Source organism: Octopus sinensis, linkage group LG1 (genome assembly GCF_006345805.1).
Source record: "Octopus sinensis linkage group LG1, ASM634580v1, whole genome shotgun sequence".
NCBI classification, from domain to species: Eukaryota; Metazoa; Mollusca; class Cephalopoda; order Octopoda; family Octopodidae; genus Octopus; species Octopus sinensis.
In genome coordinates, this window is record NC_042997.1 from 169,525,916 (window position 1) to 169,539,507 (window position 13,592).

General features: G+C 33.6%; 2 protein-coding genes across 3 annotated transcripts in view; both read left to right on the forward strand.

The window, feature by feature from the left end:
• Window positions 1-6,672, forward strand: part of LOC115229106 (sterol regulatory element-binding protein cleavage-activating protein) — a 37,366-nt gene extending 30,694 nt beyond the window's left edge. The window contains exons 23-26 of the mRNA XM_036506050.1: window positions 938-1,018; window positions 1,503-1,715; window positions 2,428-2,493; window positions 6,463-6,672. Coding sequence (XP_036361943.1) covers window positions 938-1,018; window positions 1,503-1,715; window positions 2,428-2,493; window positions 6,463-6,672 — 570 coding nt within the window. The remainder of the gene's footprint in view (window positions 1-937; window positions 1,019-1,502; window positions 1,716-2,427; window positions 2,494-6,462) is intronic.
• A 2,633-nt stretch (window positions 6,673-9,305) lies between these two features.
• Window positions 9,306-13,592, forward strand: part of LOC115215175 (activating signal cointegrator 1 complex subunit 3) — a 526,302-nt gene continuing 522,015 nt past the window's right edge. Inside the window, exon 1 of one of the 2 annotated variants that reach the window (XM_029784370.2) lies at window positions 9,306-9,828. Coding sequence is in view for 1 of the 2 variants with exons in the window: in XM_036506863.1 (XP_036362756.1) it covers window positions 11,571-11,573 (3 nt within the window). In the remaining variant the exon portion in view is untranslated. Of the gene's footprint in view, window positions 9,829-11,556; window positions 11,574-13,592 lie in introns of those variants that run through there. The other variant, XM_036506863.1, reaches the window with a different exon arrangement.

Sequence of the window (13,592 nt, forward strand, 5' to 3'; positions counted from 1 at the left end):
CTTCCGCAATTTTAGAAGGTATAAAGTCATCCAGAAATGCTAGATGTCATATAGATTACATCATATGTAAACAAACATAATTTTTTTGAAGCATTAAAATGTATTGTAGAACAAGGAGAAGGATATATTTTTTCAACATGTAAATATTGAACTGTATATATAAAGGATAAAATCCTTTTAAGAGCAAAAAATTGCTAGCAACCAGCAAAGGAACCTGTGGAAGAGGTAAACCCTGGAGGACATGGGATGGAGACCGAGACCTTTGGAGATATGCTGTGATTGAAAAGACCTGGCAACTAAAGTGAGATTGCAACCATGCATATCCAGCCTAGTTAAGAGTACTCCTGATGTGTCAGGCGATATATGCTTGAGAAGACCTGTTGAGTCAAGTAAAACCAATATTGTAGCTGTGTCCAGTACCCCATGACTGGCTCCTGTGCCAGTGGCATGTATAAAGCACCATCCGAATATGGTTGATGCTAGGTCCGCCTGACTGGCCCATGTGTCAGTGGCACATAAAAAGCATCATTCGCACGTGGCCGATGCCAGTACCCCCTGACTGGCCCCCATACACGTAAAAAGCACTATCTGAATGTAATCGATGCCAGGCCCACCTGACTAGCTCCTGTGTTGGTAACATGTAAAAAGCACTCACTACACTCTCAGAGTGGTTGGCAATAGGATAGGCATCCAGCTCTAAAAACATTGCTAGATCAGATTGGCTCTCCAGACCTCAGTCAAACAATCCAACCCTTGCCAGCATGGAAAACAGACGTTAAATGATGATGATGATATGATTGTTCAGTAGTATTTTCATAAATGTGTAAAATACATTGTTATTGTAACTGGATATTCTGTGTATTAAATTTCAATGAAAGACTGTCTGACAGTGATTTCGAAAGCAATAGTAATAAATGTATTATTGTTTTTATTGTAGGTATTCTGTCTAGAGGACTGCATATGTATGTATACATTATATGGTCATCATGGTAGTATTACAGCTCTTTACTTAGATAAGGTAAGTGAAATGTGTTTCTTATCATTTCTATTCAGTAACTGACATAGTTCCAATAATCTATAAATATATTTTCACATTAAGGTGGCAAGCCGGCAGAATCATTATCTCACCAGACAAAATGCTTAGTGGCATTTTGTCTGTCTTTATGTTCTAAGTTCAAATTCTGCCAAGGTTGACTTTGCCTTTCATCCTTTTGGGGGTCACTGAAATAAGTACCAGTTGTGTACTGGGGTCAGTATAATCAACTAGCCCTCCTACCAAAATTTCAGGTTTGTGCCTATTATAGAAAGGATTATTTTTATTGTGAGTAGGAAGTATTATTTATCATCTCTATCACCACTAGCAATTCTGACGTTTTCCAATTTTAACAAAATGCAACATTTACTAATTTTTGTCACTCTTTAAGCTTTATTCACAATCAAGTTTGATTTGGTTTACAAACTTCAAAAATTTTGAATTTTCTTTTTTTTTTTCGCTTTTGCAGGGACCTCCATTTTCTGCTGCAAGTGCTTCCACTGATGGTACGGTTCGGTTATGGGACTTGCTGACTGGTTTCTGTATCCATAAACTGTGTTCTTACGAACAACCTATCACTGCTTTGACATGTTCCCTTCAGTATGTGATCAGCCAAGATCAGGATTACCATCTCTGTGTATGGGACCGCATTAGAGGTCAACTCTTGTATAACTTACAACTGGTAGGTAATATAAGTCATTTAACATTTTAAACTAATTTTCATCATTGATACACTGAAGCAGCATTTTTCAACCGGAGTTTCCCACAACCCTAGGGTTCTGCAAGAGGTTCCTAGGGTCCCCACGAGAAAGAGTGAGATAAGTTAATGCTAATTTCATGATCATAATATTACTATACATGCACAACATAAAATTGCTTATTGTAATATTGATATCATCTTGTCTAATAACTTATGTTACCAAAAGAAATGTAGCAACCATTGGGGATTATATATATATATATATATATATATATATATATATATAGGGAGAGTTTATGAAAAAAACAAAAGATGAAGACAGGTGGTGTACAAAACAAACAGATGTATTAGTATAACACTCAGGAATAATATATATATATGATTGAATTATTTTTCTCCTGTTTGTACATATAGATGTGTGTGTCAGTGTGTAGTTACATAATTTTCAGTTTGATTGGTCTGTCACCATTACACTTATGTTTATTTATGCTAATGCGGATGCATATTCTGGAATAGGGGCCTTATTACCAAATATAACATACATGAAACTAGTTTTATAGGACAAGACAGTACCAGATTAACTGTTCTGAGATTAGTCTCAAACAAGATAAAAATAATGGATGAGAAGTAACAGTAGGAGAGAGAGAGAGCACATAAAAGATATCTCACAAAATAATATGTCAATTATTTGCAGGAGCCTGGTTTATATAGTCAACAAATGGCATTACTCACTGATAAACTTCTACTGCTTGGAGGACAGGTTAAGTATTAAGTCATTGACCACACTGTTGTATGTGATTATGGCAATGAACTTCGTGTTATCAACTTTCCTACAATTCTTGAAAAAAACGACTGATCACTGTCTAACTTAATTTTGGAAACAGAGTGACTTTTTGCCTAGCAACAAATTACAGACAGAAAATTGTCGGTTATCATTTTATCATATATCAAAACATTTGTTGGCTCATTCATTTTTTTACAAGACATTGAAATGCTTTAAATTTTTGAAGATAAAAAAAAATAATTTTCTATTTTTTGTCAAATATTTCTCACTATAGTGACTATTTAAAGAAAAAAAAAATCAATAAAGATTAAAAAAATAAAATTGTTTCAAACTTTTGTAATTTCTTGTAATTTATTTTTATTGTTATATTCTGTCAATTATTCTTGTTGAATTTGTTTATATTTTTGTAAATTGAAGCAAGTCATTGCTGATGTACTATACATATTATTGATATATTGGTAAACATCAGAATATAAACAATAATTTCATTTACTATTGTTGTTGATTTATCTACTAGAACATAAACATGATAGTGTTTTCATATAAATTTTCCAAGTGTTAAACACAAAGAGTTTAGTGGAATCACATGCAGACTAATAGAGAAAGCAAGCTTCTTATATAAAAGATGAACTGGAGTGATATGTACTATGAACACACTTGAACTAGATTCTTTGACATGCCCCAATGGTTCACAAGAAGTTGCTGGTAGCTTTTTTTTACCTAGGAGACATAATTAATAAGTGAGATGGCTACTCTGAAAATATAGTAACCAAGGTAAGAATGGGTTGAAAAAAATTCAGAGAGCTACTGTTGTTGCCAATCATGAAGATCTTTTCCCTCAGACTGAAGGGCAGATTGAATGACTTTTGTATTAGAACAATGTTGTTGCATGGTAGTGAGACATGGGCTTTGAATGCAGAGGACTTAACCCTTTTGTTACTGTATTTATTTTGGGATGCTTTGTGTTTCTTTCAATTACTTTAAATATAACAAAGAATTTAGTAAAATAACTTAATTATCATGCAGCTAGTGTTAGGAACATAAATTGTGACTAAGGTTTGATGGAAGACATTAATTCAAAACTTATGAAACAAGATATTTGTACTCAGAGCCAGAGCCAGGTTGGTAACAAAAGGGTTAAGAAAACTGGAAAGAAATGAAAAAACATGCTTCATTGGATGTGCATTGTAACTGTGCACAACTGACAAAGTACAGATGTGTTGAGAGAAAACTGGGCATGAGAGGAATGAAGCCAACATTTCCCCCCTGGTCAATGGTGGGGACTGAAGCAACGTGAAATGAAGTGTTTTGCTCAAGAACATAATGTGCCACCCACTCAGGGAATTGAACCCATGATCTAGTGATCATGAGCATAACTTAACCACTAGGCCACACACCTTCACAGGGAAAATTATAACAAAAGAAAACATACAGAAAAGTCACATGTCCCCTATATTAATTCTATGGATTTCTGTAGTTATAGAGGAAAAATAAATGATAAAATATTGTAGAAATGTTGTGAAAATAATATGAGAATGGATAATTGAATAAAGTGAAAGGTATATCTGATAGTATGTCCCAGTTTTATAATGAAATGGAATTTTTAAAAAACCTATTTATGATATTAAAAGCATACAGGTTTTTTCTGTAATTCATCATAATTTAACTCCTTATATGTCAGTTGATGTTTGCTGGGGATGACATTATTATAAACAATATTCATCAAGTAACTGATTATTATGATCAATATTCATCAGGTAACTTAGTTTTACATTTCTTTGTCTTCTATCTGCATTGAGGAAGGCAAAAACACCAGCTTTACTATCTTCCCGAAAAATTTCAAGCTTGTGTGTGTTTTTTTTTTATATATTTGTTTCTCAAAATCATTCCCAACAAAGTCCATTGGGTACTTCTGGGTAAAAGTTTAGGGGAAAGCAGAGAGTGCAATAAATATCACAAATTCCATATACACATGCTTAAGTAAAAGATGGCTAGGAAATGATTAAATAATGGATGAAAGATTTAAATCCAATACAATAAAACTGACAAAAGAAGTAGTGGCAGTAAAATATAATAATTGGGATGACCTTAAGAGATAAAGATGACAATAAAATAAAACGCAATACTAATGAAAGAACTGACCAAATATTAAAATAAAGGACAGTTAACTTGAGGTAAGCTTAACCCTGAAGCTAAAAATGGTCATCAAGGTAATATTGCAAAACAATGAAGAGACTTTAATCCAGCTGTTCTTGGTGAAAAATTTGTGCATGGAACTTGCAGCATGCCTTTGAGATATCCTAGAAAAATGGATGCAATTTAATAAATTCGGTATACTTTTTATAGTGTTGTGTTCTCAAAATCATTCCCAACAAAGTCCATTGGGTCTTCTGGTAAAAGTTTAGGGGAAAGCAGAGAGTGCAATAAATATCACAAATTCCATATACACATGCTTAGTAAAAGATGGCTAGAAATGATTAATAATGGATGAAAGATTTAAATCCAATACAATAAAACTGACAAAAGAAGTAGTGGCAGTAAAATATAATAATTGGGATGACCTTAAGAGATAAGATGACAATAAAATATAAAAACGCAATACTAAAAGGTGCAGAACTGACCAAATATTATAAGGTAAGAAATGACATTAAATAGGTAAGCTTAACCCTGAAGCTAAAAATGGTCATCAAAGGTGTATTGCAATAAAAAAATTGGAAAGCACAACAATGAAGAGACTTTAATCAGCTGTTCTTGGTGAAAAATTTGTGCATGGAACTTGCAGCATGCCTTTGAGATATCCTAGAAAAATGGATGCAATTTACTAAATTCGGTATACTAAAGTCTGATAGGAAGTTCAAGGACTGGTGGGACCAGGCAATAAGGCGGCGAGTTGGCAGAAACGTTAGCATGCCGGGCGAAATGCTTAGCAGTATTTTGTCTGCCGCTACGTTCTGAGTTCAAATTCTGCTGAGGTCGACTTTGCCTTTCATCCTTTTGGGGTCGATTAAATAAGTACCAGTTACGCACTGGGGTCGATATAATCGACTTAATCCGTTTGTCCTTGTTTGTCCTCTCTGTGTTTAGCCCCTTGTGGGTAGTAAAGAAATAGGTAATAAGGCTCTTCTATGAAAGATGTTCAGATTAACTTCATTCCCTGATCCCACCAGTAATGAAAGACCTCATCACCAGCAGGACTATGTATTTGATTTCATACTATATCAGGTACATGTTTTGGATGGATCTGGCTCTTGTGATATAATAGAGCTTCAGGTGTTAATAACTTTTTTAATGGTATAAAGAGCTTGTTGTTCTAGCTACCACCCTGACAACAGCTGTAATGTAGGTGTGAATTTAAAACTGGTTTTGGAAGCGTTAACGTAACAAGCCATTGCACTATCCCAGTTAGATCAGAAGAAAAAAATCTGCTGCTAGGTCCACTGTGAGATGTCTTAGACATGAAACTGTAAAGTGTGGTATCATTAACAAATATTACCTGTCAAATAAATTATTGGCAAACACTGGGAAGAGAAGAATTTGCAGGTCAGCTCCTTGAAGATTTCATAAAATGTCAAGGAATGACAGCAAGCTTCAAACTTAAAAATAATAATAATGAAATTATTGTATACAGTGCTCAGGTGCACCACAACTTGTCAGAAAGTGCATATAAAGTACATGCAGTAATGTAAAAATGTCTGGAAAGCGAACAATGTATGAGTCAGATACATGGAGGGGAGAAAATCAGGTGTAGTTTTGGCGAATCTCAGAAAGCATGGAAGTTTTGAAGGATGCAGTGCTCCGACAACTAACAACTTCTCAAGAATGAATAGTAAACAGCAAATTAAACATTAACTTCACTAGATACAAATTTTTCTAACTGTAAAAATTAAATTGCTTTATTTTTTGATATTTGCCTTGTCAATCTATCTTTGTTATTTCTTCTTGTAGGGTGTTTTGTATTTATGGGACGTTTTTCAAGGTCAGCTGAAAAGGCAAATAAAAGTCAGCCATACGGATCAAGCAGCTTTTATTCGTTTTGTCCAAGTCTTTGACCACACTGTTGTGTGTGATTATGGCAATGAACTTCGTGTTATCAACTTTCCTACAATTACCCTTATTTTTTACCAAAATTTCTTCGGGTTCCTGTTTCCGATATAGGAGACTAGGATTTTGCCAAAAAACGTTTCCAAAATGTTAATAATCCTAATCCTCCCCACCCAAAATTTTAAATCTTTTACTTTTTTTGAAAATTATTTTTAATCCATGTAGAAAAATAGAGATTATGAATCTTTAAAAATTAAAAAAAAATTTTTTCTTAAAGAAACACCCAAAGAAACACCCCGCCCATCACCTCCTAATGTTTTACTTTTTAGCTTTTTTGAAAGCGGGGAAAATTTTCCAGAAATAATGTCACTTAGCTGTTGTTTCTAGCATGTCGGGATTTCTGGTAAAGGTCTGATATTTTTGACGTCTGCTATTTCAGTAGAATTCTACACATGCGTGAAACATCAGACCAAAGTGAAACGTTTTTAGTTTTTATTTTTTGAAAGTGGGGAGGTGATAGGTGGAGGTGGAAAGAGCATTGAGTGTTTCTTAAAGAAAAATTAAAATTAAAAAAATAAAATGGTTAATGTTTACATCTTGACCCGGAAATGCAAATCCAAAAAAAAAACAAAAAAAAAAACACGGGAATGGGTATGAAACAATGTGCAAGAAACGAATATGAAAAAAAAAATGCGCGCAAGTCAACGAGAGGGTGGAGAGAGGACTTCGAAAAATTCACAAGATCCGACCTTTTCCCCTCATAACTTTTAAGAAAATGGGATTTTTTTCAATGAAATTTTTTAGGAATACCTTTCAAACGGCATACATTACGATTATAAAGAAATTTGTGAGGAAAATCTTTTACAAGGGGTGTAGGAGAGGAGTTTGGAAAGTTCACTAAATCTAAGTTTTTCCCTCATAAGTTTTAGGAAAATAGATATTTTGCAATGAAATTTTATAGAAATACCTTTGAAACGGCATACATTACGATTATAAAGTAATTTGTGGGGAAAATCTTGAGGTGGGGAGAGGACTTTCGGAAAATTCCCAAGATCCGAATTTTTCCTCGTTATATTCCGAAATCACATTCAACTTTCTACAGTTACCCTAGCGTAGTACTACTACACTACGTAGTGTTTATTTCTACCCACTTTCTATAATTTTTAGTGTTTTGGCTTCAAATTTTGTTTAATTTTCAATTATTTTTACGCTTTTTTAACCCTTCGTTGTTATTCTCATTCACTCGTTATTACTTTCTATCTCTCTCTATATATAGAGAGAGATACATATATATATATATATATATATATATATATATATATATATATACATATATATACACACACACACACACATATATATATACACACACACACACACATATATATATACACACACATATATATATACACACATACATATATACACACGCACACACATATATATATACACACACACATATATATATACAGTTATGAGGGAAAAGGGATCTTTTCGGTTTGTCATTGAAAAAAAACTTATTTTCCTAAAAGTTATGAGGGGAAAAGCTCGGATCTTGTGAATTTTCCGAAGTCCTCTCCTCACCCTCCCGTTGCTTTGCGCGCATTTTTTTTTTTTCATATTCGTTTCCTGCACATTGTTTTACACCCATTCCAATATATATATATATATATATATTGGATTTTCATTTCCGTATCAAGATGTAAACATTAACCCAAAAAATTACCAGATTCGTTATCTCTGTATTTTTCTACTGGAGTAAAAAAAAAAATCGAAAGAAGTTAAAAAGTAAGAAATTGGGGGGGGGGGGAATAATACTTTGAAAACGTAATTTTGGGGCAAAATATTCTTCTATATTGAAAACATAAATCCGAAAAAAATTTTGATAGTAAAAAACCCACTGAAAACAGGTGGTGTACACATTCTTAACCTCTGTCATGCTCGTCGACGCACTCTAATCACAGGTTTATGTTTATGCCCTGTCATTCTGCCCTCTTTTTTTTACGTTACTACAACAAAGTCGTCTGCTTTCCGAAGCTGATTGATCGGCTGTCTCTTCCATTCAGACACTCTCGATTTACTTTCCTCATCTCGCCACCTGTATGGTGCTCTTCTCTTTGCAAGCCATATACTAAACAATTTTGCAAGTCCTTTATTCCCAGAAAGTTAGTCCTTTCTAATTCTTTCACTGCATATGTTTTTTTCTACAGCCGTCAAACAGAAACATCAATCACATCGATCTCACAGGCCTCGGGGAGTCTTCGGTGACTATAGGGCGACGAGCTGGCAGAATCGTTAGCACGCCTGCCGAAATGCTTAGCAGTATTTCGTCTGCCGCTACGTTCTGAGTTCAAATTCCGCCGAGGTCGACTTTGCCTTTCATCCTTTCGGGGTCGATTAAATAAATGCCAGTTACGCACTGGGGTCGATATAATCGACTTAATCCGTTTGTCTGTCCTTGTTTGTCCTCTCTGTGTTTAACCCCTTGTGGGTAGTAAAGAAATAGGTACAGACCCTTCTTCTAGATCAACTATTATCCCTTCCTTTTCAGTTTGGGTACTTCTTGCAAGTCGAGCCGGTGGATCGCTTCAACGTCTGCTCCTTACGTTTTGGGTTTAAAATCCTGCTGTGGGTTAATTTACTGTTTTAAGTTTACCGTTTTAACCTTCTGTGTTTTATAAAATGATTTACTAGTCTAATACTGGGGTTGATTGAATATTATTATAAGCGATCATGTAGATATTATATGCACCACTTAGACTTTTGTCAACCAGCAGTTATTATGAAAGTGATGTCTTTAAACTTGCATATTGATAGACATTGTTTATTACTTTCAGTAATATAATCATTAGTTTTTTTAATAATGAAAATGAAGACAAATCATCAAGACATTATTTAAAACAGTAATCAATCTAAAGAACTAACAACAAAAACAAGTGAACTTTTATAGATTCCCTTTCAAATGAAAACCTAAGTCGAAAGAACCAGAATAGTGAACTGGCAAAATCGTGAGAGAGCCGGACAAAATACCTTGATATATCTCTTCCAGCTCGTTATGTCCTAATGAAAAACGAGAAGACAGAGGTGACTATGTTACGCTCCCATATCAGTTCGTCGAACGGATTTATTTACAGAGAGTGGACGGATTAACTTTTCAGGGGAAACTAATTTGGGGTGTAACCGGTAGCTACTTCTCCGGTGTTGTGTGCACATGCGTGTAAGGTAAATGTTAACAAGTTGGAAGCAGGCGACACTTACCATAGACTTTCAGTAAGTTGGATAATATTTTAAAAATACAGCTTTTTGCCGAATATTTGCTTATATTTTTTCATTATTTTATTTTTCTTTGATTGTCAGGAATAGTTGTCTTTAGTTTTGAAGTGATAATATGAAGACTTGAAAAATATGTTAACTTTTTTCTCTTAATTTCTGTTTGATTTTTACTTTTTACACGTAAAAACATTTGGCAAAGATATTTCCCCGAAGGAAATATTTTTTCCAAATCTTATGTCTTCATTTCTGTATAATTCTTTAAAAACAAATTTTTTTCTACAATCAGAATTTCTTTATTAAACAGTAATTCAGTAAAAAATGAAACAAAAAAACAGTATAATTTACAAAAGTAAAAAGTAATGGAAGAATGAAAAATGAAAAGAAAAAGATTTAAAAGAAAATGGAAATCAGCAAATAGATAATCAAAATAGCGGCATACACACTTCTTCAGCAATATTTCACTCCATGAAAACTTGTGTTTTCTGAAAAAAACTTGGGACTCTCTCCACGGCATTACTATTGACGATTGTTGACATAATGTTAAGTTTCTCATCAAAAAGAAAAACATTAACTTTGCTAGTAAATAATTTCATGTAATACAACAACAACAATAATAATCATTATTCCTAGTATAAGCACAAGGCCCAAAATTTGTGGGGATGGATTAGTTGATGTAATCGACGGTGATAACCGGTTGGTACTTTATTTTAGCGATCCCTAAAAGATGAAGGGTAATGTTGACCTCAGTGGGATGTGAACTCGGGACCGTAGAGAGCGGGAATAAGTACCGCAGGGTGTTTTGCCCGACTCTCTAACCATTCTCCTAAACCATTGTTTTGGTTCTGCCAACGAATCATTTGGAAGGGAAGCTGTGAAAGTTTACCACTTGTTTTTGTGGTTAATTCTTTAGATAATCTGTCTTAACTGACATTATTAAAAAAAAAAGTAATTGTATTACTGAGAATGATAAATAATGTCTATTTTGTGAAAATAATACACTAAAACTCGAAGATATGAAAACAGTGATTTGTCACCATTTCATACTTTGGATATAAATCAGTGGTTCTCAACCCGGGTCGATTCAAGATTTTAAAATTTATCGGCAATAAATTAGTTATACTTCTACAATATACAAAATATTATTACAAATTTTTAAATAATATTTAATTATAAAAGTTTTTAATAATATTTACTTATAAAACTATAAAAGGATTTTTTAAACATCGAATGGCCAGGAGGTTCTATCCGAGTAAAATAGGAATCAAAGGGGGTCCACAGTTAAAAAATGTTTTCAGAAATAGTATTAATAACATAAGGTTTCGTTTTGCTTCTATGGAACCCACATTTATTCGAAGAAAAAATAGGTTTATTTTCCATTTTCATTTTGCCATGTCTCTTATCAAGTAAAACTGAAAACTGATGACCCATACAAACTAAACAACTATTGCACCATTTGTTCAACGATAAACGATTTTATAGGTTAGGCTTTTCTTAATCTAACCATTTACCTAATGCATTTGAGTTTTACAAACTGCACAAGAACTCCGGTTCATTTAACAGAAGGAAACGAACCTGTTTCTATGTCCCGTTAATAGCTTTTCGAAAGGGAAGTGAAAAGACGAACACCTTACAGTGAAAGATTCTGAGCTGTCGCACTGCTTTCTGGAAATAGCAGCCAAGTCTCCCTCAAATTACACTACCGTCTGAAACAGCTGTGGGCGGCCTACGGAATTTTCTAAATGGTACATCTAACAAAAAAATTATCTTAAATTTATTTTAGTGGTGCGTTTGCCCGATGATGATCCATGTTTCATGCGACCCGCTTAAGATTGTCCATATCTAGTCCAAAAAAAAAAAAATGAATAAATAAAATAAAAAACGAACATAAATTATAAAATAGTCCTAGACACGAAGCACATATTCGTCACCTCTGCCAACAACGTTAGGGGGGAAGAAAATATAAGTTAACGGGACATAAAAATAAGTTCGTTTCCTTCTGTTAAACCTGAGTTCTTGTGCAGTTAGTGAGAACACGTTTGGTCGTAGCATCTGGGGCAGCTAGGGTGCTCGATCTGCTGCAAACCTCCCTCAAATCGCAACTTACTGCCTAGATATGATATAAGACAGGATGGTCACGGTTGGAACTCCCTTGGTCGCAGGTCTTGATCAGAGCCGACTTGGGTTATCAACAGCTGAATTACTAATTCAACATGTCAAAAGCCCCTACCTCTATTGTACGTTTACAGCTTGATCGTAACTGATTCTGCGAAATACTTTTTCTGTCTTTCCTTTTTTTTTTTTTAATGTTCTCGTTAAACCAGTCATATAGTTGAGGACCCTATGTGGAAACCAAAACAAATTGTGTTGAGAGAAGAGTCGTGTAAAATACATAATAATCTTCTAAAATACATAACATATAGTTTCATTGTTTTTATTATTATTATTATTGTTATTATCTTTTACAATAGTGCATATTATAATGTATATTATTTTCGCTTTGCAACATTAATAATAACATTCCGATCCAAAAACTGATTACTCAGTGTAATAATTAAATTGGTAATTACTACGACTTGCAATTTGGCTTAATATAAAAGTTTTTCAGTTTCACAAAAACTTTCAGTTTGTGGTGGCTACTGTATACATTATGAGGTGGAAAATTATCTTACAGACGCACTTTTAAATTTATGTGTATATGTGTCTGTGTTGAACAATTTTTCATCTAAATGTAACTAGTTCTGTAAAGAATGAATTAGAAACGTTTGAGTAATTTAAATATAAAACCTGAGCACAGCTGTATTTTTAATAAAAAAGACTGTTTAGGTAACAAATAGATGTATATAAAAACTTAAATGAAACCAAAGCAATTTATATCAGGAAGTTAGGAGGAATAGAACTTAGTGGAATATATATAGGCAACATTTTGACACGCTTGCTTTCATCGAAAGATCGCCATACAAATACACACACTTTATATTTTTAATCGATAAAAGTTACAAAGTGACTCAGAGGCCAAGAGTTTCGTGCGTGACACGTTTAATGAAGTGCTATGCATGAAACTCAGTCCTTGAGTCACTTTGTAACTTCTGCCGATTAAAAATAATTAAAAGAATATTAGAAAGTCACTACATTCCTTCTTTCGCAATCAAGCTAAACTGAAAAACTTCTAAACCAAAACCAAGTCTTGTTTTAATGTTTATTAATTACACTCGACGAACTATGAATAACCTTTTGTATTTATTCTGTCGGTATGGGATCTTTTCGGTTTGAACGGCAGTTTTTAACATAATTTCTAGGTAACTAAAAAATGTTAAACTTCGTATCCTGGTAGAACGTGTTTATAAAACATATTTTTCTCTTGGCTTTATTGAAAAAATTCTATAGTTTGTAAGATATTTGTTATTTTTTTTCTTCAATTTCTGCAATTTCAACCAATCAGTGACGTCTATCGAGGTAAAAAAAAATATTCTGTGCCGTATGAATATGTCCCTCGTTTAAGAAACAGATTGGGTTTATTTACATTTGTGAAGAAAAAAGATACCCTCCCCTTAACCAACCCTAACTATCCCTAACCCTAACACAGATTGAAATGCAATAGATCGATACTAGGGTCATAATTATGGGTGACAATTTCATATGACACCACTAGAAAAAACTGCCGTTCAAACCGAAGTGATCCTCGGTATGTTCTCCCGCCATATACAGGTATCAATGTTTTAAAATATAAATGATTTAGAGTTGAAATCTTTTACATTTACTGC